Source organism: Engystomops pustulosus, chromosome 1 (assembly GCF_040894005.1).
Source record: "Engystomops pustulosus chromosome 1, aEngPut4.maternal, whole genome shotgun sequence".
NCBI classification, from domain to species: domain Eukaryota; kingdom Metazoa; phylum Chordata; class Amphibia; order Anura; family Leptodactylidae; genus Engystomops; species Engystomops pustulosus.
Genome location: NC_092411.1, coordinates 11,233,323 through 11,257,479, shown reverse-complemented (window position 1 = coordinate 11,257,479; position 24,157 = coordinate 11,233,323). Strand labels below are relative to the sequence as shown.

Sequence of the window (24,157 nt, the reverse complement as noted above, 5' to 3'; positions counted from 1 at the left end):
TAAACAGCACCTTTGCCAAAACCTTTCTGTCCGTATTGAGAAGCGCTATGGGACGCCAGTTCTCAATACGAGATCGGTCCTTACCCTTTGACAGGATGATCAGGGCAGACCTCCTCATTGACTTCGGCAGAGCGCCCGAGGAAAGACACTCATTGAATACCTCAGTCAAGAGGGGAACCAGGGCGTCCTTAAAGGTCTTATAAAACTCGGATGTTAAGCCATCCGGACCCGGCGATTTCTTGAGGGCGAGCCCTTCAATCGCCCGGCTGACTTCCTCTTCCCTGATCATCTCTGTCAAAACATCAAGAGAGGGGTCTACTCCTGGCTCAGGGACAGTTTCAGCCAGGAAAGCCGACATCACATCCCGATCTAGATCCTTCCTGCCCAAGAGGTGTGAGTAGAAGGATCTGACGACCTCCAGAATCCCTGATCTGGACCTTTTCAGGGATCCCGTACTGTCAACCAGTCCTGTGACAACTTTACCATTCACTGACATCTTGCAGTTTCTGTAAGGGTCGGGCGAGCGGTATTTCCCGTAATCCCTCTCAAAAACCAAAGATGCGTGTCTATCGTACTGACACCTCTTCAGCAAGGATTTCACTCTGGAGATGTCCTCACGACTACCTCCAGTCGAGACGAGATGCTCGAGTTTCCTCCTCAGGCCCTGATACAGGCGGTACCTGTCCAGGCTCCTGAGGCTCGAGAGCTGGCGGAAGAATCTCGCCACCCTTTTCTTGAGCATCTCCCACCACTCTGACTTACTGCTACAAAGGCCCAGCAATGGTACCTGGCTCTGAAGAAAGTCCTCGAAGGATTGTCTTATCTCCGCTTCTTCCAGGAGAGACGAATTGAGCTTCCAGTAGCCTCTTCCCATCCGGGGGGTCTCTGTAACATTCAGAGAAAACAAAATTAAACAGTGGTCGGAGAACTCCACCTCAACAACGGACACTGCTGAAGAGATGGCTTCCTCCTTTAAATAAAACCTGTCTATTCTAGACCTACAGCTACCCCTATAATAGGTGAACCCCTCGTGGCCTGGGGTGTGCCGGATGTGGACATCCACCAGGCGAGCCTCACTAGCTATGCTATTAAGAGCGACGCTATCATAAGTCAGCTTGTCTCTGGAACCTCCCCTATCCTGGGACCTCGTGACAGCATTGAAGTCCCCTCCAAAGACCACCTGCCGACTTGTAAAAAGGTAGGGCTTGATCCTCATAAAGAGACACTTCCTGTCCCACTTGGACTGGGGACCATAGATGTTAATAAGACGAAGTTCTTGTCCCTTCATGAGGACATCCAGGATCAGGCACCTCCCCATTTCTAACTCAATAACTCGTCGGCATTCTACCGATGCGGTAAAAAGGACCGCAACTCCGCTATACGGCTCGGCCGCAAGAGACCAATAGGAAGGCCCGTGTCTCCATTCCCTCTTAGCTTTAAACACGGCCGCCAAATCTGGCAGCCTGGTCTCCTGCAAAAATAAAATGTCGGCTTCAACACGGCCGAGAAAATCAAAGGCCGCAAATCTAGCCGCATCAGACTTAATGCTGGCGACATTAATGGACGCCAGTGTCAACGGAGTGGGTGCCGCCATCATGAGTGATTGAGTTAGACGGCTTTTTTCTTACTACCTCCCTTCCCTCTACTGTCCTCTGAAGATGAACCCTTTTGCCTTTTCCCTTCAGAATTGGGGCAACTTCTCTTTAATGAAATCGAGGTGTCCATGTTATTACTGGCCCCCAAGGACCCACCCGGACCACCCTCTCCTTCGTCCTTGTCTCCTGACTCTGAGTCAGTCTCCCACTCTGAGGACCCGGCTTCCCCAGAGGATAGAGACTCGGCGCCCCCTGCAGGCTGCTCCGCCGCCACCTCCAGAACCCCACCCTCAGCCTCTCCTTCCGAGGAGGCGATCTCATCGAGGGTGAGGAACTGGTTGGAAAGCTCAACCAGAGGGGAGGAAGTTTTCCCTTCCTTAGGTACCTTAGATACGCCGCGTTTTTTCTTTTTCTGCTTGCGCTTATTTTCTAGCCAAATCCTGTTATCCTCATCCATACTCTCATAATGGGAGGACGTGGAGGACATGGCACCTTTCTCACGCTCCATCCTCCTGACCTCCTCATCCAACTCATCATCCCTCAGGGCCTCAGTAGCATGACCAGCCTCTGAGGAAGGACCAAGGGTCACCCCAGCAACCTGAGGCTTCCCCAGTTCTCTCCCTTTTTGTCTGGCTTCAAGCCGCCTCAACTGAGAAGGTGACTTATTCTTACTTTTCTTCACAGGCCCCTCAGCTCCTCCACCTCTGCTGGTACCTTCCCCAGCAGAAGCAACCTCATGGCTCTCCTCCACTGGGGTCACAACCGCATTGGCAAAGGAGCGAGGACAACGGCTGAAAGGGTGACCGAGCTCACCACACAGGTTACACCTAATGTCCTTACAGGATGCAGCGAGATGACCTAGCCCACCACACAAAGCGCACTTCTGCACTTGGCAGCTGGCGCTAAAGTGTGTGGGGTCACCGCACCTGTGACAGACCTTCGGCTGCCCCTGGTAGAAAATCAGGATTCTGTCCCGCCCAAGAAAGGCTGAAGAAGGAATGTGGGCGACTGTGCCGCCTGAACACTTCAACTTCATCATGAAGGTCCAGGCCCCAGACCAAATGCCAAATTCATCGCGGTTTTTCTGAGGTACCTGTACAACCTCACCATAACGACTTAGCCAAGTCATGATGTCCATGCAAGAAAGTGACTCGTTACGGGTCAAAACGGTCACCTTCTTGACTGTGTTTTGGCGAGACACTGCTTGCACAGCAAAGTCTCGCCATGCGGGCTCGTTCTTTGCCAGCTCATAATTCGACCAGAAGAGCTCTAAGCCCTCCGGCCGGACAAAGCTGACATCGAACTCCGGAGTACCATAAGGATGTATCAGGGCAAAGATGTCACTAGCCCTGAAGTTCATCTTCAGGAGGAGCTCCACCACCCTTGACCTGGGTGGGCATGCGTCACTGCCCCTCCAGCGAAGACGAACCACATTCCTACGGGCAGCTCCGGGCCCAGTTGTGGGTAAAGACCATACAGTCTCTCCCCCCCTTTGCTCTTGGAAGGCTGCCAGGCCATGCCTGTCTGTCCAGAAGGACAGATCAACCTCTCTCCCCTCTACAGTGATTGACTTTTCCCCTCTCCTGAGAGCCTCCAGAAGACGCCTTTGCAAAACGCTATTCCCAGAGCCAGGAGACAAGGAGTTAACCCCACTTGCCCCAGCGGTGACACTCGCATAGCTCCTTATGGGAGCGGCCACCACTGGGGGTGCAGATGGACCAGCACTCCTACCAGGATCCCCCCCATCACCATTCACCACCCCCACATTCACCACACTATGTACATTACTGCCTCGCTTCCTTGCATCACTGCCTCGCTTCCTTGCATCACTCACACCAGCTGGGCCAGGAGGACCTGGGGTTGCCTCGGCGTCACTGGGCACTGGGGGTAGAGCCACCTCCATAGCTGATACAGCCTGAGAAGAGGCAGCTCCAACCCCGATCTTACTTGTGCCCTCTGCCTCATTGGCATTAACCCCTTGTTGTCCCGCAGTTTTTCTAAGGTTTGAGCATCGCTGCTCGCTGGATGAAAGAGGCCGCTTGTCCTTATTGACTCCGGACAGTCTCTTATGGTCATCTCCAGGGTCAGATGCACCGATACAAAATAAAACTTTTCCTGCGCCCTTTCCCACAGGCTGCACAGGACGCTTGGGAGGCGCCGCACCACAAGCCCCAGCAGCCCCATCACACTGCCGCTGCCCACCGGAGCTAGATGCAGCCACAGCGCTAGGGGCCACAGGAGCCACCGCCACTGCCCCTGGCACCGGGCCACCCCCCCCTCCCACTGGGGGGCAGCGCACAGTACCAGGACCTGCTGGATCGCCCTCACTGTCCGGCCTTTCGGCCGATGCCTTCCCTGCACCATCCTTGCTACTACAAACAAGGCTGGTGCTCTGCGCCATGGTGGAACGTGGCTTTGCAATCTCCCCGCACCCTTGCACCGAGTCCACTGCAGGATTCGTGCTGGGCTGGGTAACGGGGCCTACACGACAGGCTGGCACTGCTGCCCGCCCGGAGGGAACAGGGAGGGGACGAAACACCAGATTCACCTCCTGAGACGCCTTGGTCTTCCTGGCTCTCTTCTTTCTCTTTAGGTCGTCATCTGGCATATCATCGCCGAAGGAGAAGTTTTGGAGGTGAACTGGGGACTCGAGCTGACGGATCTGAGCCATTAGCGCCCCCCCCCTGGCCGCTGTCATCACTTTCCTCCTCCAGGTTGGCAGAGCCGCAGCCTGATGGTAATGGCGCTTGCTCCGCAGGCAGCCTGTCGTGCGAGGCCTGCTGGTGTTGGTGCAGGCCACCAGACGGACACGGCAGGTCTTCCTCATCCTCCTCATCATCGCCATCGCCTTCATCCGCCTGGGTCTGAAGCCCCTTCAGCTTTATCAGCTGCTCCTGGCGCATGTCATCAAATCTGGCGTCGTTCTCCAACTTTTCCCTGAACGGACCGCTGTGCTCCCGGATAAGATGACGCTTTTCCTGCAGAGCGGTGACCTCGGCTTTAAGTCTGTCAATGGTGTTAAGAAGATCAGACTTTTTCTTCTGTGTAGCCACCCCCGCTAGGGCCAAGGTCTCGCGTATCTCCTCCTGGAGCCTATTCATCGCCTTGCCAGCTTCCTCGTACTCACGGAGGTGCTCAGCAATCCGGGAGCCATAGATGGTGGCAGACTCCCGGGCCTTTAGATGTCCCCATGCTTTTTGCACACCTCCGTGAGCACCCAGCTTTCCAGCTGAACCACCCAACTTTCCCGCACAGTCACTCAGCTTTCCAGGAGGAGCACTCAGGCTGATGTTACTTGCCTTGATCTTCTGTGAACCGGAGACCTTGCGGCTTCCCTGGGTCTTGGGGGTGGCAGCCGAGGTCACATCGCTGCGTCCTTGGGTTCGGGCAGATCTTCTCACCCCCTCCATGTTGGCCGGTATCTGGCTTTTCCTGCCCCCCGCCGGCCTGGTCCGAGAGGCAGAAGCCCGGGATTTGCCTGGTTCACTCATCCCAGAAAACCCACTCCCTCCCTGGGGAGGAGAGAGCAGGCCTGGGTGGATTGGTCTTCCACCAGGTGGTGCAGGAGCTCAGCAGCACACAACCACACCCTTCAGTAGCTCACAGCAGAATGAGATTGCACGCACTATTCTGCTGCTGGTGCAGTCACTGTGTACATACATGACATTACTTATCCTGTACTGATCCTGAGTTACATCCTGTATTATACCCCAGAGCTGCACTCACTATTCTGCTGCTGGTGCAGTCACTGTGTACATACATGACATTACTTATCCTGTACTGATCCTGAGTTACATCCTGTATTATACTCCAGAGCTGCACTCACTATTCTGCTGCTCGTGCAGTCACTGTGTACATACATGACATTACTTATCCTGTACGGATCCTGAGTTACATCCTGTATTATACCCCAGAGCTGCACTCACTATTCTGCTGCCGGTGCAGTCACTGTGTACATACATGACATTACTTATCCTGAGTTACATCCTGTATTATACCCCAGAGCTGCACTCACTATTCTGCTGCTGGTGCAGTCACTGTGTACATACATGACATTACTTGTCCTGTACAGACCCTGAGTTACAGCCTGTATTACATCCCAGAGCTGCACTCACTATTCTGCTGCTGGTGCAGTCACTGTATACATACATGACATTACTTATCCTGTACTGATCCTGAGTTACATCCTGTATCATACCCCAGAGCTGCACTCACTATTCTGCTGCTGGTGCAGTCACTGTGTACATACATGACATTACTTATCTTGTACTGATCCTGAGTTACATCCTGTATTATACCCCAGAGCTGCACTCACTATTCTGCTGCTGCTGGTGCAGTCACTGTGTACATACATGACATTACTTATCCTGTACTGATCCTGAGTTACATCCTGTATTATACCCCAGAGCTGCACGCACTATTCTGCTGCTGGTGGAGAATTCAGAGCTACAGTAACAGATTTCTAGCACTACCTGCTTCTTCAGGGTCTGCATAGCGTTTGCTCTCATGATTTACATTCATGGAGGGCGTCATTTTAACATCGGGCACTGAACAGTAGTTATTGCAATGTCTAACAATAAGTTTGTTGAGGATTAAGAAACAATGTATATACCCACAAACTACAAGCCGTCCCCTTTATTTCTAATTAAGCTTCAGATTTGTCCCCAACACCCTAGCTGGAGAACATACACAGGCAGTCACTGCAGGGCTGAATTTTCCAACATACTAACCCCCCAGACATCATGAGGTATCTTGGCTGAGCACCTACCTGCAGCATGTTGAGCAGGAGACTCCTGAACTTGGTTCCTTCCACCATAAACAGAGCCATCTTGTCGCAGAGCTTGGCGGCGGTATGCGCAAAACTTCTGTCCGTCACAGCTTTTTGATAAATAGTCTTTACAATCTCTCCTAACATCTCCTCGGAGTTGGCAGAGTTCTGGGCCTCCTCCATGAAGGTGGTCAGCTTGTAGTCCACATCACTGCTGTTGTTCCTCATACTGTTTAGGATCTCTATAAGTTTGTCCATTTTGGTCCTTTGAGGATTGGTGGACTCCACGGCGTATTCTTCCTACCGGCGATAGGAGACAAGAAATGAGTTGGGGCAATTCTAAGATACTGGACAATTATGTAAAGGGACAGTAAGCCTTAGACCTAAGCGAGGGTCATGGATAGGCTCAACCTGTAAAATTTCCCGGTAGAACAGAAGCAAAATCAAGACAATGTTTGATCCGATGTCCTGATGAAACAACCAGAGTGCTGCCAGACCAATCCCATGCTGAACAGTCTCGGAATATTCCTACTGCACCAATCCCATATAATGCTGTCCGGTCTGGGAATACTACTGTACCAATCCCATATAATACTGTCCGGTCTGGAGAGACTCCTACTGTACCAATCCCATATAATGCTGTCCGGTCTGGGGAGACTCCTACTGTACCAATCCCATATAATGCTGTCCGGTCTGGGAATACTACTGTACCAATCCCATATAATGCTGTCCGGTCTGGAGAGACTCCTACTGTACCAATCCCATATAATGCTGTCCGGTCTGGAGAGACTCCTACTGTACCAATCCCATATAATGCTGTCCGGTCTGGAGAGACTCCTACTGTACCAATCCCATATAATGCTGTCCGCTCTGGAGAGACTCCTACTGTACCAATCCCATATAATGCTGTCCGGTCTGGAGAGACTCCTACTGTACCAATCCCATATAATGCTGTCCGCTCTGGAGAGACTCCTACTGTACCAATCCCATATAATGCTGTCCAGTCTGGAGAGACTCCTACTGTACAATCCCATATAATGCTGTCCGGTCTGGGAATACTACTGTACAATCCCATATAATGCTGTCCGGTCTGGAGAGACTCCTACTGCACCAATCCCATATAATGCTGTCCGGTCTGGAGAGACTCCTACTGTACAATCCCATATAATGCTGTCCGGTCTGGAGAGACTCCTACTGTACCAATCCCATATAATGCTGTCCGGTCTGGAGAGACTCCTACTGTACAATCCCATATAATACTGTCCGGTCTGGAGAGACTCCTACTGTACCAATCCCATATAATGCTGTCCGGTCTGGGAATACTACTGTACCAATCCCATATAATGCTGTCCGGTCTGGAGAGACTCCTACTGTACCAATCCCATATAATGCTGTCCGGTCTGGAGAGACTCCTACTGTACCAATCCCATATAATGCTGTCCGGTCTGGAGAGACTCCTACTGTACCAATCCCATATAATGCTGTCCGCTCTGGAGAGACTCCTACTGTACCAATCCCATATAATGCTGTCCGGTCTGGAGAGACTCCTACTGTACCAATCCCATATAATGCTGTCCGCTCTGGAGAGACTCCTACTGTACCAATCCCATATAATGCTGTCCAGTCTGGAGAGACTCCTACTGTACAATCCCATATAATGCTGTCCGGTCTGGGAATACTACTGTACAATCCCATATAATGCTGTCCGGTCTGGAGAGACTCCTACTGCACCAATCCCATATAATGCTGTCCGGTCTGGAGAGACTCCTACTGTACAATCCCATATAATGCTGTCCGGTCTGGAGAGACTCCTACTGTACCAATCCCATATAATGCTGTCCGGTCTGGAGAGACTCCTACTGTACAATCCCATATAATACTGTCCGGTCTGGAGAGACTCCTACTGCACCAATCCCATATAATACTGTCCGGTCTGGAGACTCCTACTGTACCAATCCCATATAATACTGTCCGGTCTGGAGAGACTCCTACTGTACCAATCCCATATAATACTGTCCGGTCTGGAGAGACTCCTACTGTACCAATCCCATATAATGCTGTCCGGTCTGGAGAGGCTCCTACTGTACCAATCCCATATAATGCTGTCCGGTCTGGAGAGACTCCTACTGTACCAATCCCATATAATGCTGTCCGGTCTGGAGAGACTCCTACTGTACCAATCCCATATAATGCTGTCCGGTCTGGAGAGACTCCTACTGTACCAATCCCATATAATGCTGTCCGGTCTGGAGAGACTCCTACTGTACCAATCCCATATAATGCTGTCCGGTCTGGAGAGACTCCTACTGTACCAATCCCATATAATGCTGTCCGGTCTGGAGAGACTCCTACTGTACCAATCCCATATAATGCTGTCCGGTCTGGAGAGACTCCTACTGTACCAATCCCATATAATGCTGTCCGGTCTGGAGAGACTCCTACTGTACCAATCCCATATAATGCTGTCCGGTCTGGAGAGACTCCTACTGTACCAATCCCATATAATGCTGTCCGGTCTGGAGAGACTCCTACTGTACCAATCCCATATAATGCTGTCCAGTCTGGAGAGACTCCTACTGTACAATCCCATATAATGCTGTCCGGTCTGGAGAGACTCCTACTGTACCAATCCCATATAATGCTGTCCGGTCTGGAGAGACTCCTACTGTACCAATCCCATATAATGCTGTCCGGTCTGGAGACTCCTACTGTACCAATCCCATATAATGCTGTCCGGTCTGGAGAGGCTCCTACTGTACCAATCCCATATAATGCTGTCCGGTCTGGGAATACTACTGTACAATCCCATATAATGCTGTCCGGTCTGGAGAGACTCCTACTGTACAATCCCATATAATGCTGTCCGGTCTGGAGAGACTCCTACTGTACAATCCCATATAATGCTGTCCGGTCTGGAGAGACTCCTACTGCACCAATCCCATATAATGCTGTCCGGTCTGGAGAGACTCCTACCGCACCAATCCCATATAATGCTGTCCGGTCTGGAGAGACTCCTACTGTACCAATCCCATATAATACTGTCCGGTCTGGAGAGACTCCTACTGTACCAATCCCATATAATGCTGCCCGGTCTGGAGAGACTCCTACTGTACAATCCCATATAATGCTGTCCGGTCTGGAGAGACTCCTACCGCACCAATCCCATATAATGCTGTCCGGTCTGGAGACTCCTACTGTACCAATCCCATATAATGCTGTCCGGTCTGGAGAGACTCCTACTGTACCAATCCCATATAATGCTGTCCAGTCTGGAGAGACTCCTACTGTACAATCCCATATAATGCTGTCCGGTCTGGAGAGACTCCTACTGCACCAATCCCATATAATGCTGTCCGGTCTGGAGAGACTCCTACTGCACCAATCCCATATAATGCTGTCCGGTCTGGAGACTCCTACTGTACAATCCCATATAATGCTGTCCGGTCTGGAGAGACTCCTACTGCACCAATCGTATATAATGCTGTCCGGTCTGGAGACTCCTACTGTACCAATCCCATATAATGCTGTCCGGTCTGGAGAGACTCCTACTGCACCAATCCCATATAATGCTGTCCGGTCTGGAGACTCCTACTGTACCAATCCCATATAATGCTGTCCGGTCTGGAGAGACTCCTACTGTACAATCCCATATAATGCTGTCCGGTCTGGAGAGACTCCTACTGCACCAATCCCATATAATGCTGTCCGGTCTGGAGAGACTCCTACTGTACAATCCCATATAATACTGTCCGGTCTGGAGAGACTCCTACTGTACCAATCCCATATAATGCTGTCCGGTCTGGGAATACTACTGTACAATCCCATATAATGCTGTCCGGTCTGGAGAGACTCCTACTGTACCAATCCCATATAATGCTGTCCGGTCTGGGGAGACTCCTACTGCACCAATCCCATATAATGCTGTCCGGTCTGGAGACTCCTACTGTACCAATCCCATATAATGCTGTCCGGTCTGGAGAGACTCCTACTGTACAATCCCATATAATGCTGTCCGGTCTGGAGAGACTCCTACTGTACAATCCCATATAATGTTGTCCGGTCTGGAGAGACTCCTACTGTACAATCCCATATAATGCTGTCCGGTCTGGAGAGACTCCTACTGTACCAATCCCATATAATGCTGTCCGGTCTGGAGAGACTCCTACTGTACCAATCCCATATAATGCTGTCCGGTCTGGAGAGACTCCTACTGTACCAATCCCATATAATGCTGTCCGGTCTGGAGAGACTCCTACTGTACCAATCCCATATAATACTGTCCGGTCTGGAGAGACTCCTACTGTACCAATCCCATATAATGCTGTCCGGTCTGGAGAGACTCCTACTGTACCAATCCCATATAATACTGTCCGGTCTGGAGAGACTCCTACTGTACCAATCCCATATAATGCTGTCCGGTCTGGAGACTCCTACTGTACCAATCCCATATAATACTGTCCGGTCTGGAGAGACTCCTACTGTACCAATCCCATATAATGCTGTCCGGTCTGGAGAGACTCCTACTGCACCAATCCCATATAATGCTGTCCGGTCTGGAGAGACTCCTACTGTACAATCCCATATAATGCTGTCCGGTCTGGAGAGACTCCTACTGTACAATCCCATATAATGTTGTCCGGTCTGGAGAGACTCCTACTGTACAATCCCATATAATGCTGTCCGGTCTGGAGAGACTCCTACTGTACCAATCCCATATAATGCTGTCCGGTCTGGAGAGACTCCTACTGTACCAATCCCATATAATACTGTCCGGTCTGGAGAGACTCCTACTGTACCAATCCCATATAATGCTGTCCGGTCTGGAGAGACTCCTACTGTACCAATCCCATATAATACTGTCCGGTCTGGAGAGACTCCTACTGTACCAATCCCATATAATGCTGTCCGGTCTGGAGACTCCTACTGTACAATCCCATATAATGCTGTCCGGTCTGGAGAGACTCCTACTGTACCAATCCCATATAATGCTGTCCGGTCTGGAGAGACTCCTACTGCACCAATCCCATATAATGCTGTCCGGTCTGGAGAGACTCCTACTGTACCAATCCCATATAATGCTGTCCGGTCTGGAGAGACTCCTACTGTACCAATCCCATATAATGCTGTCCGGTCTGGAGAGACTCCTACTGTACCAATCGTATATAATGCTGTCCGGTCTGGAGAGACTCCTACTGTACCAATCCCATATAATACTGTCCGGTCTGGAGAGACTCCTACTGTACAATCCCATATAATACTGTCCGGTCTGGAGAGACTCCTACTGTACCAATCCCATATAATGCTGTCCGGTCTGGAGAGACTCCTACTGTACCAATCCCATATAATACTGTCCGGTCTGGAGAGACTCCTACTGTACCAATCCCATATAATGCTGTCCGGTCTGGAGAGACTCCTACTGTACCAATCCCATATAATGCTGTCCGGTCTGGAGAGACTCCTACTGTACCAATCGTATATAATGCTGTCCGGTCTGGAGAGACTCCTACTGTACCAATCCCATATAATACTGTCCGGTCTGGAGAGACTCCTACTGTACCAATCCCATATAATACTGTCCGGTCTGGAGAGACTCCTACTGTACCAATCGTATATAATGATCACGACCGGAAGCGTCCACTGAAAACAGGTCAATGGAGGACGGTTTCTGTTACCGCAGGCTGCTGCCTCCCAGCCATGAAAAAAAAAGCCAATGATCCTTGTGCTTCAATTTGAGGTGTGACCGTTCTGGTCCAATAGCCGATCATAGTGCAAAAACAACATAGAAGTGAATAACGGGGTGAAGGCAGGTATTAGAATTTAGAGGGGTAGCAAAGGATAGGGCCTGGCCTTGCCTGTAAACAGACACTGGTTCTGGAGCCCTACTTGTATAGGATGATCTGCACAAAACTTCTTGGGACTTATTTTTTTTTTTAGAATTCGTTATGCGTTTAAAGTGAAAAATATCAAAAAAATCAGAAATATTCTTCTATATCTTGTCAAAGAAAATTCTTCCTTCTCCATGTACAAGGCTCCTTTCCTCCACCTCCCTTCTACCTAATCTGACCTGTGTAATCTCATGAAAGATGGAACGTTTAGCAGAAGTCTATGGCAGAGGGAGAGGAGTGAGCAGAAGCTGAGTGAGCGAGGACAGACTTGGCACAGACAGAGACTGCTGGAGCTAATATTACATCTATCTAACCCCAAGTGCTTTATTCCCCTTCTTTACTACTCTACAATGTCATCTATGATCCTACTGATGCTTCTGATTGAGAATTATGGAGCAGATTCTCTTCTAATTTCGGTGTGCAGAGTATGGGAGACATCGCAGCATCTAGTCTCCAGCCAACAGGACAACTGAGAATTACAGAACACTGCTAAATTCTGCAGATTAGAAGTCGTACAATGACCAGATATAGGATTACGTTTCATGTACACACACAGGACTAGTGATGTATGCAAAGTTTGTTTAAAGGTAGATACACTTAAGAATTCCTTAAAGGACAACTACCACCAGGATGAAGGATTGTAAATCAAGCACACCGACATACTTGTGTGCACCCTCTGGCAGGATCTGCTCTTCATTTAGCTTCTTATGCCCTCGTTTTTACAACAAAAAGGCTTTTTAAATTATGCAAATTAGCCTGAAGGGCTCCAGGGTCCATAGATGTTAATGGAGTCTGGAGCCCCTTATGCTCATTTGCATAATTTTGAAAGTCTTAGTTTCTTAAAAAACAAGGGTATATGATTCCTAAAGAAGAGCGGATCCTGCCAGAGAGGGCACACACCAGTATGTCAGTGGGCTTGGTTTACAATCCTTCATCCTGGTGGTAGATGAAATGAAAAATGACACATATTACTAAAGTTGCTCTCAAAATTCTACATTCCCAGAGATCCCTTAATTCTCGCCATCGGCCGCCATCTTTCGCCCTTGACCTGCCTTTGGCTCAATGAAATTTCCCTGCGTAGAATGTAACGTTTATTAAAACAAGGGCTGAAAAATTAAAACATCTAATAATTTTAGGGAGCGCATCTGGCTCCTTAATGCGCGGCTTCCTCTGCTTCCAAATTGGATTACGGGTAATTGCTGGCGACTTTTCAGAGGAGTGAAAATGGAATTAAAAAATACAGATGTAGCAGAAGGGAAGGGAGATGATGGGAGTAACACGACAAGGCACATAAATCACACCTCCGCTGTACACAGCAGCCAGGGATCAATGCAGCACACAATGGGTTACATACAAGTTAAATCACCGAAACAAAGTTGCAACTTTGAAATCTAACAATCAAGAATCATCAGGAGCAGAGATACATATCGTGGGGTATAATATAATATAGGAACAGCAGCTTGAAGTAGTCACATTTCATACACTTGGTAGGTGTCGGACCCTCTCACAATCGGATATCAATTACCTACCTGAAGGATAGTTGGTCGATACAAATGTACAGCTTTAAAGGAAATCTACCACCAGGATGAAGGATTGCAAACCAAGCACATTGACATACTGGTGTGTGCCCCCTCAAGCAGGATCCGCTCTTTGAACTTCATATCCTTGTATTTAGGGGGGAGGTGGGGGAGGCTTTTTTAAAATTATGCAAATGAGTCTGAGGGGCTCCTGGTGTTAATGGAGCCTGGAGCCCCTCATTTGCATAATTCTAAAGCCTTTTATTTTCCTAAAAAAGCTCAAAGAAGTGGGAAGCTGCCAGAGGGGGCACACACCAGTATGTCAGTGTGCTTGGTTTACAATCCTTCATCCTGGTGGTCGGTTTCCTTTAAGCTCCTTAGCTCCCTCTAGTGGTGACAGTAGGCAACCAAATTGTTATTGTGGTATTCTGGCCCACATGATAGGTCATGAGTAGTGATGAGCGCGCCTGTTCAGATTGGATTCGGCTACTTTAGTGGTCGGTTCATTACAATGTAATACATGCAAACAGTTTTAAAGGACTAACACCCAAGATCGGTGTCAGGACCGACTGTGGTTGTTACCAGCAGTCCTTCTGGCTTAGGTCCCTGAACCCTCAATGGTCAGCATTAATCATTTAAATGCCGCCGGTGAAACAGTCTGTTCATAACAATTTAACACCAAGTTCAGTCGGCAATGATTTCATGTGTTAACACCTTCGATCGGTGCCTGCACCAATCATGGGCGTTACCAATGGGTTGAGCCTGAACACTGCGGACCCCTGCCACCTCCACCGACTTACATTCGAAGTACACGGGTCTGGAAAATCCCTCTAAATCTGTGTTTATGCAGAGTATTTGGAGCTCTGTATTAGAAATTAAAACCCAAGACCCACGTGTAGCCGGTGCTGCCCCCTGCTGGACACCACGTTATCCTAAGCAGTCACTTCTCCCACTGCTCTCCATTCTGCTCTCAATAGTTTTGTTTTCTGTCTTCATCCACAGGAACTTGTCCAAATTTCCCACAAGTGCGACGAACAATAATAAAAAATATTTGTGAAAAAAATGATAAAGATTGGGGGGCCCCGTCCACATGACTAATGTTTTTTGTTCTTTCCATATTTACAGCAGAGATGGGCGACACATAACAGGATGTTGTGTACACACGTACGTGGTCTGCATCAGGAAGGCAGCGACCCGGAGATCTAACAGCAGGTCAGTGCACTCACCGAAGGCGCCAAGTGCACCGGAGGGGGAAGGTGGGAGATACTCTGATCCGAAAGTCTTCTCTGTCTGATGAAGTCACTCAAAAACGGAGACACTAAGTTAAAGTAACTGAAGGGGAAAGTGCATGGCAAAGGTGTTCGGTGTAGCAGCAGGACTGTGAAAAAATGGATTAATATTGCAGGATAGTACTGGGGGCGTGTCCTCACACTGCTGTGCTCTTGGCTCTGTGCAGTGCACTGCACCACAGCTCCCTTTTCCTTCTATGCGCATAAATGTTGTAGAATTAGTTCTTATCCTCTGATCTGAGTAAAAATTACAGCAGGCTTCTGGTGGAATACTGCAAGCAGTTACGCAGAGCAGGGGAGATAATCTTGGAATTTACATTTCACAGTCCTGCTGCTACTAACAACATACACAAAATTGGGGCTCATTTACTAAGGGCTCCACGGCCACACTTTCGTCGGGTTTCCTAAATTTTTCAGTTTTGCGCCGAATTCTGCCGGGATTTTGGGGCACACGATTGGATTTTGGCACATCGGCGCCTGCTTTCACGAGACAGAAATCGGGGGCGTGGCCGTCGAACAACCCGATTGATTGGGAAAAGACGCGGAATTTAAAAAACCAAATGTGTCGCAAGATCAGCACTTACATGTACCGAGAAGAAGCAGGTGGACTCCAGCTGACCTTGGCGCAGTAGCGACACCTGCTGGATATCGGACAAACGACCTTAGTGAATCCTGGCAGAACCAGAATCCACGTCGGAGAACGCGCCGTGGGATTGCGACTGGACCATGTAAGTAAATGTGCCCCATTAAGTTTATACCGGAGTACAAGGAGTATGGCTGTACAAGCTGCGACCAGGTACCTACCTTCTCTCTGAGGCGTCTTCGCAGTCGGTCTTTGGAAGATTGGAGGAGGCTTATTTTCGGTCGCTCTCTGCTCTGAATACTGTCTCTGCGTTTCGTTTCGTAGTCGTTGCTGCCGGTCTGCTGGGATTGTCTCTCCGTAGTCTCCGCGCTGCGGTGAATTTCTACTGTGCAAAATGAAGCGTCCTCAATCTTCAGGCTCTCCGAGTCTTTGGCGTGTCTCTGCGGCTCCTTCTCATTTGGCGAGGGCCGCTGGTTGTGGTGCCATCGGCGGTTTTGGCTGTAACCATGGTGACCCTGTTTGCCTGAGGAATGCGGTGTTTGGCATCCTTGGTACGGTTTCTGATGCTCCCTGGTGTTGTGTTTGGCGGGAACTGGTTGGTGCTCGTTGTGTTGTGGTTGTTGTTGCGGCTTATTACCTCCTTGTGATTTCTGCTGTTTCCTAGAAAGATAAGAACAAAAGAGATTTGTATCATGACAACATCTATTGTCAGTAGTGATGTAATGATGGGTCAGTGTTATCTATATAGAGGTCATTGTACAGGGAGGGGGGAGGAGATAAGCTGTGACATCATCTATTGTCAGTAGTGATGTAATGATGGGTCAGTGTTATCTATATAGAGGTCATTGTACAGGGAGGGGGAGGAGATAAGCTGCGACAACATCTATTGTCAGTAGTGATGTAATGATGGGTCAGTGTTATCTATATAGAGGTCATTGTACAGGGAGGGGGAGGAGATAAGCTGTGACTTCATCTATTGTCAGTAGTGAGGTAATGATGGGTCAGGGTTATCTATATAGAGGTCATTGTACAGGGGGGGGAGGAGATAAGCTGTGACATCATCTATTGTCAGTAGTGATGTAATGAGGGGTCAGTGTTATCTATATAGAGGTCATTGTACAGGGAGGGGGAGGAGATAAGCTGTGACTTCATCTATTGTCAGTAGTGATGTAATGATGGGTCAGTGTTATCTATATAGAGGTCATTGTACAGGGAGGGGGAGGAGATAAGCTGTGACATCATCTATTGTCAGTAGTGATGTAATGATGGGTCAGTGTTATCTATATAGAGGTCATTGTACAGGGAGGGGGAGGAGATAAGCTGTGACATCATCTATTGTCAGTAGTGATGTAATGATGGGTCAGTGTTATCTATATAGAGGTCATTGTACAGGGAGGGGGAGGAGATAAGCTGTGACATCATCTATTGTCAGTAGTGATGTAATGATGGGTCAGTGTTATCTATATAGAGGCCATTGTACAGGGAGGGGGGAGGAGATAAGCTGTGACATCATCTATTGTCAGTAGTGATGTAATGATGGGTCAGTGTTATCTATATAGAGGTCATTGTACAGGGAGGGGGAGGAGATAAGCTGTGACTTCATCTATTGTCAGTAGTGATGTAATGATGGGTCAGGGTTATCTATATAGAGGTCATTGTACAGGGGGGGGAGGAGATAAGCTGTGACATCATCTATTGTCAGTAGTGATGTAATGAGGGGTCAGTGTTATCTATATAGAGGTCATTGTACAGGGAGGGGGAGGAGATAAGCTGTGACATCATCTATTGTCAGTAGTGATGTAATGATGGGTCAGTGTTATCTATATAGAGGTCATTGTACAGGGAGGGGGAGGAGATAAGCTGTGACATCATCTATTGTCAGTAGTGATGTAATGATGGGTCAGTGTTATCTATATAGAGGTCATTGTACAGGGAGGGGGAGGAGATAAGCTGTGACATCATCTATTGTCAGTAGTGATGTAATGATGAGTCAGTGTTATCTATATAGAGGTCATTGTACATGGAGGGGAGGAGATAAGCTGTGACATCATCTATTGTCAGTAGTGATGTAATGAGGGGCCAGTGTTATCTATATAGAGGTCATTGTACAGGGAGGGGGAGGAGATAAGCTGTGACATCATCTATTGTCAATAGTGATGTAATGATGGGTCAGTGTTATCTATATAGAGGCCATTGTACAGGGAGGGGGGAGGAGATAAGCTGTGACATCATCTATCGTCAGTAGTGATGTAATGATGGGTCAGTGTCATCTATATAGAGGTCATTGTACATGGAGGGGAGGAGATAAGCTGTGACATCATCTATTGCCAGTAGTGATGTAATGATGGGTCAGTGTTATCTATATAGAGGTCCATGTACAGGGAGGAGGAGATAAGCTGTGACATCATCTATTGTCAGTAGTGATGTAATGATGGGTCAGTGTCATCTATATAGAGGTCATTGTACAGGGAGGGGGAGGAGATGAGCTGTGACATCATCTATTGTCAGTAGCGATGTAATGATGGGTCAGTGTTATCTATATAGAGGTCATTGTACAGGGAGGGGGGAGGAGATAAGCTGTGACATCATCTATTGTCAGTAGTAATGTAATGATGGGTCAGTGTTATCTATATAGAGGTCATTGTACAGGGAGGGGGAGGAGATAAGCTGCGACAACATCTATTGTCAGTAGTGATGTAATGATGGGTCAGTGTTATCTATATAGAGGTCATTGTACAGGGAGGGGGAGGAGATAAGCTGTGACTTCATCTATTGTCAGTAGTGATGTAATGATGGGTCAGGGTTATCTATATAGAGGTCATTGTACAGGGGGGGGAGGAGATAAGCTGTGACATCATCTATTGTCAGTAGTGATGTAATGAGGGGTCAGTGTTATCTATATAGAGGTCATTGTACAGGGAGGGGGAGGAGATAAGCTGTGACATCATCTATTGTCAGTAGTGATGTAATGATGGGTCAGTGTTATCTATATAGAGGTCATTGTACAGGGAGGGGGAGGAGATAAGCTGTGACATCATCTATTGTCAGTAGTGATGTAATGATGGGTCAGTGTTATCTATATAGAGGTCATTGTACAGGGAGGGGGAGGAGATAAGCTGTGACATCATCTATTGCCAGTAGTGATGTAATGATGGGTCAGTGTTATCTATATAGAGGTCATTGTACAGGGAGGGGGAGGAGATAAGCTGTGACATCATCTATTGTCAGTAGTGATGTAATGATGGGTCAGTGTTATCTATATAGAGGCCATTGTACAGGGAGGGGGGAGGAGATAAGCTGTGACATCATCTATTGTCAGTAGTGATGTAATGATGGGTCAGTGTTATCTATATAGAGGTCATTGTACAGGGAGGGGGAGGAGATAAGCTGTGACTTCATCTATTGTCAGTAGTGATGTAATGATGGGTCAGGGTTATCTATATAGAGGTCATTGTACAGGGGGGGAGGAGATAAGCTGTGACATCATCTATTGTCAGTAGTGATGTAATGATGGGTCAGTGTTATCTATATAGAGGTCATTGTACAGGGAGGGGGAGGAGATAAGCTGTGACATCATCTATTGTCAGTAGTGATGTAATGATGGGTCAGTGTTATCTATATAGAGGTCATTGTACAGGGAGGGGGAGGAGATAAGCTGTGACATCATCTATTGTCAGTAGTGATGTAATGATGGGTCAGTGTTATCTATATAGAGGTCATTGTACAGGGAGGGGGAGGAGATAAGCTGTGACATCATCTATTGTCAGTAGTGATGTAATGATGAGTCAGTGTTATCTATATAGAGGTCATTGTACATGGAGGGGAGGAGATAAGCTGTGACATCATCTATTGTCAGTAGTGATGTAATGAGGGGCCAGTGTTATCTATATAGAGGTCATTGTACAGGGAGGGGGAGGAGATAAGCTGTGACATCATCTATTGTCAATAGTGATGTAATGATGGGTCAGTGTTATCTATATAGAGGCCATTGTACAGGGAGGGGGGAGGAGATAAGCTGTGACATCATCTATCGTCAGTAGTGATGTAATGATGGGTCAGTGTCATCTATATAGAGGTCATTGTACATGGAGGGGAGGAGATAAGCTGTGACATCATCTATTGCCAGTAGTGATGTAATGATGGGTCAGTGTTATCTATATAGAGGTCCATGTACAGGGAGGAGGAGATAAGCTGTGACATCATCTATTGTCAGTAGTGATGTAATGATGGGTCAGTGTTATCTATATAGAGGACATTGTACAGGGAGGGGGAGGAGATAAGCTGTGACATCATCTATTGTCAGTAGCGATGTAATGATGGGTCAGTGTCATCTATATAGAGGTCATTGTACAGGGAGGGGGGAGGAGATAAGCTGTGACATCATATATTGTCAGTAGCGATGTAATGATGGGTCAGAGTTATCTATATAGAGGTCATTGTACAGGGAGGGGAGGAGATAAGCTGTGACATCATCTATTGTCAGTAGTGATGTAATGATGGGTCAGTGTTATCTATATAGAGGTCATTGTATAGGGAGGGGGAGGAGATAAGCTGTGACATCATCTATTGCCAATAGTGATGTAATGATGGGTCAGTGTTATCTATATAGAGGCCATTGTACAGGGAGGGGGGAGGAGATAAACTGTGACATCATCTGTCAGTAGTGATGTAATGATGGGTCAGTGTTATCTATATAGAGGTCATTGTACTGGGAGGGGAGGAGATAAGCTGTGACATCATCTATTGTCAGTAGTGATGTAATGATGGGTCAGTGTTATCTATATAGAGGTCATTGTACAGGGAGGGGGAGGAGATAATCTGTGACATCATCTATTGTCAGTAGTGATGTAATGATGGGTCAGTGTTATCTATATAGAGGTCATTGTACAGGAAGGAGGAGGAGATAAGCTGTGACATCATCTATTGTCAGTAGTGATGTAATGATGGGTCAGTGTTATCTATATAGAGATCATTGTACAGGGAGGGGGAGGGGATAAGCTGTGGCATCATCTATTGTCAGTAGTGATGTAATGATGGGTCAGTGTTATCTATATAGAGGTCATTGTACATGGAGGGGGGAGGAGATAAGCTGTGACATCTATTGTCAGTAGTGATGTAATGATGGGTCAGTGTTATCTATATAGAGGTCATTGTACATGGAGGGGGGAGGAGATAAGCTGTGACATCATCTATTGTCAGTAGTGATGTAATGATGAGTCAGTGTTATCTATATAGAGGTCATTGTACAGGAAGGAGGAGGAGATAAGCTGTGACATCATCTATTGTCAGTAGTGATGTAATGATGGGTCAGTGTTATCTATATAGAGATCATTGTACAGGGAGGGGGAGGGGATAAGCTGTGGCATCATCTATTGTCAGTAGTGATGTAATGATGGGTCAGTGTTACCTATATAGAGGTCATTGTACAGGGAGGGGGAGGAGATAAGCTGCGACATCATCTATTGTCAGTAGTGATGTAATGATGGGTCAGTGTTATCTATATAGAGGTCATTGTACAGGAGTGAGGAGATAAGCTGTGACATCATCTATTGTCAGTAGTGATGTAATGATGGGTCAGTGTTATCTATATAGAGATCATTGTACAGGAGGGAGGAGATAAGCTGTGACATCATCTATTGTCAGTAGTGATGTAATGATGGGTCAGTGTTATCTATATAGAGATCATTGTACAGGGGGGAGGAGATAAGCTGTGACATAATCTATTGTCAGTAGTGATGTAATGATGGGTCAGTGTTATCTATATAGAGGACATTGTACAGGGAGGGGGAGGAGATAAGCTGTGACATCTATTGTCAGTAGTGATGTAATGATGGGTCAGTGTTATCTATATAGAGGTCATTGTACAGGGAGGGGGAGGAGATAAGCTGTGACATCATCTATTGTCAGTAGTGATGTAATGATGGGTCAGTGTTATCTATATAGAGGTCATTGTACATGGAGGGGAGGAGATAAGCTGTGACATCATCTATTGTCAGTAGTGATGTAATGAGGGGCCAGTGTTATCTATATAGAGGTCATTGTACAGGGAGGGGGAGGAGATAAGCTGTGACATCATCTATTGTCAGTAGTGATGTAATGATGGGTCAGTGTTATCTATATAGAGGCCATTGTACAGGGAGGGGGGAGGAGATAAGCTGTGACATCATCTATTGTCAGTAGTGATGTAATGATGGGTCAGTGTTATCTATATAGAGGCCATTGTACAGGGAGGGGGGAGGAGATAAGCTGTGACATCATCTATTGTCAGTAGTGATGTAATGATGGGTCAGTGTTATCTATATAGAGGTCATTGTACAGGAAGGGGGAGGAGATAAGCTGTGACATCATCTATTGTCTGTAGTGATGTAATGATGGGTCAGTGTTATCTATATAGAGATCATTGTACAGGGAGGGGGAGGAGATAAGCTGTGACATCATCTATTGTCTGTAGTGATGTAATGATGGGTTAGTGTTATCTATATAGAGGTCATTGTACAGGGAGAGGGAGGAGATAAGCTGTGACATCATCTATTGTCAGTAGTGATGTAATGATGGGTCAGTGTTATCTATATAGAGGTCATTGTACAGGGAGGGGGAGGAGATAAGCTGTGACATCATCTATTGTCAGTAGTGATGTAATGATGGGTCAGTGTTATCTATATATAGAGGTCATTGTACAGGGAGGGGGAGGAGATAAGCTGTGACATCATCTATCGTCAGTAGTGATGTAATGATGGGTCAGTGTCATCTATATAGAGGTCATTGTACATGGAGGGGAGGAGATAAGCTGTGACATCATCTATTGCCAGTAGTGATGTAATGATGGGTCAGTGTTATCTATATAGAGGTCCATGTACAGGGAGGAGGAGATAAGCTGTGACATCATCTATTGTCAGTAGTGATGTAATGATGGGTCAGTGTCATCTATATAGAGGTCATTGTACAGGGAGGGGGGAGGAGATAAGCTGTGACATCATATATTGTCAGTAGTGATGTAATGATGGGTCAGAGTTATCTATATAGAGGTCATTGTACAGGGAGGGGGAGGAGATAAGCTGTGACATCATCTATTGTCAGTAGTAATGTAATGATGGGTCAGTGGTATCTATATAGAGGTCATTGTACAGGGAGGGGGGAGGAGATAAGCTGTGACATCATCTATTGTCAGTAGTGATTTAATGATGGGTCAGTGTTATCTATATAGAGGACATTGTACAGGGAGGGGAGGAGATAAGCTGTGACATCATCTATTGTCAGTAGTGATGTAATGATGGGTCAGTGTTATCTATATAGAGGTCATTGTACATGGAGGGGGGAGGAGATAAGCTGTGACATCATCTATTGTCAGTAGTGATGTAATGATGGGTCAGTGTTATCTATATAGAGATCATTGTACAGGGAGGGGGAGGAGATAAGCTGTGACATCATCTATTGTCAGTAGTGATGTAATGATGGGTCAGTGTTATCTATATAGAGATCATTGTACAGGGAGGGGGGGATAAGCTGTGACATCATCTATTGTCAGTAGTGATGTAATGATGGGTCAGTGTTATCTATATAGAAGCCATTGTACAGGGAGGGGGAGGAGATAAGCTGTGACATCATCTATTGTCAGTAGTGATGTAATGATGGGTCAGTGTTATCTATATAGAGATCATTGTACAGGGAGGGGGGGGGATAAGCTGTGACATCATCTATTGTCAGTAGTGATGTAATGATGGGTCAGTGTTATCTATATATAGAGGTCATTGTACAGGGAGGGGGAGGAGATAAGCTGTGACATCATCTATCGTCAGTAGTGATGTAATGATGGGTCAGTGTCATCTATATAGAGGTCATTGTACATGGAGGGGAGGAGATAAGCTGTGACATCATCTATTGCCAGTAGTGATGTAATGATGGGTCAGTGTTATCTATATAGAGGTCCATGTACAGGGAGGAGGAGATAAGCTGTGACATCATCTATTGTCAGTAGTGATGTAATGATGGGTCAGTGTCATCTATATAGAGGTCATTGTACAGGGAGGGGGGAGGAGATAAGCTGTGACATCATATATTGTCAGTAGTGATGTAATGATGGGTCAGAGTTATCTATATAGAGGTCATTGTACAGGGAGGGGGAGGAGATAAGCTGTGACATCATCTATTGTCAGTAGTAATGTAATGATGGGTCAGTGGTATCTATATAGAGGTCATTGTACAGGGAGGGGGGGGGAGATAAGCTGTGACATCATCTATTGTCAGTAGAGATGTAATGAGGGGCCAGTGTTATCTATATAGAGGTCATTGTACAGGGAGGAGGAGGACATAAGCTGTGACATCATCTATTGTCAGTAGTGATGTAATGATGGGTCAGTGTTATCTATATAGAGGTCATTGTATAGGGAGGGGGGAGGAGATAAGCTGTGACATCATCTATTGTCAGTAGTGATGTAATGATGGGTCAGTGTTATCTATATAGAAGCCATTGTACAGGGAGGGGGAGGAGATAAGCTGTGACATCATCTATTGTCAGTAGTG

At 47.1% G+C, this 24,157-nt stretch overlaps 1 protein-coding gene across 3 annotated transcripts in view; it reads right to left on the bottom strand.

The window, feature by feature from the left end:
• CTIF (cap binding complex dependent translation initiation factor) overlaps positions 1-24,157 on the bottom strand; it is a 156,953-nt gene that overhangs the window by 54,234 nt on the left and 78,562 nt on the right. For all 3 annotated transcript variants that reach the window (XM_072133123.1, XM_072133117.1, XM_072133127.1), the window contains exons 9-10: positions 15,859-16,297; positions 6,364-6,663 (exon numbers count right to left, since the gene is read on the bottom strand). In XM_072133123.1, the coding sequence (XP_071989224.1) occupies positions 6,364-6,663; positions 15,859-16,297 (739 nt within the window). The remainder of the gene's footprint in view (positions 1-6,363; positions 6,664-15,858; positions 16,298-24,157) is intronic.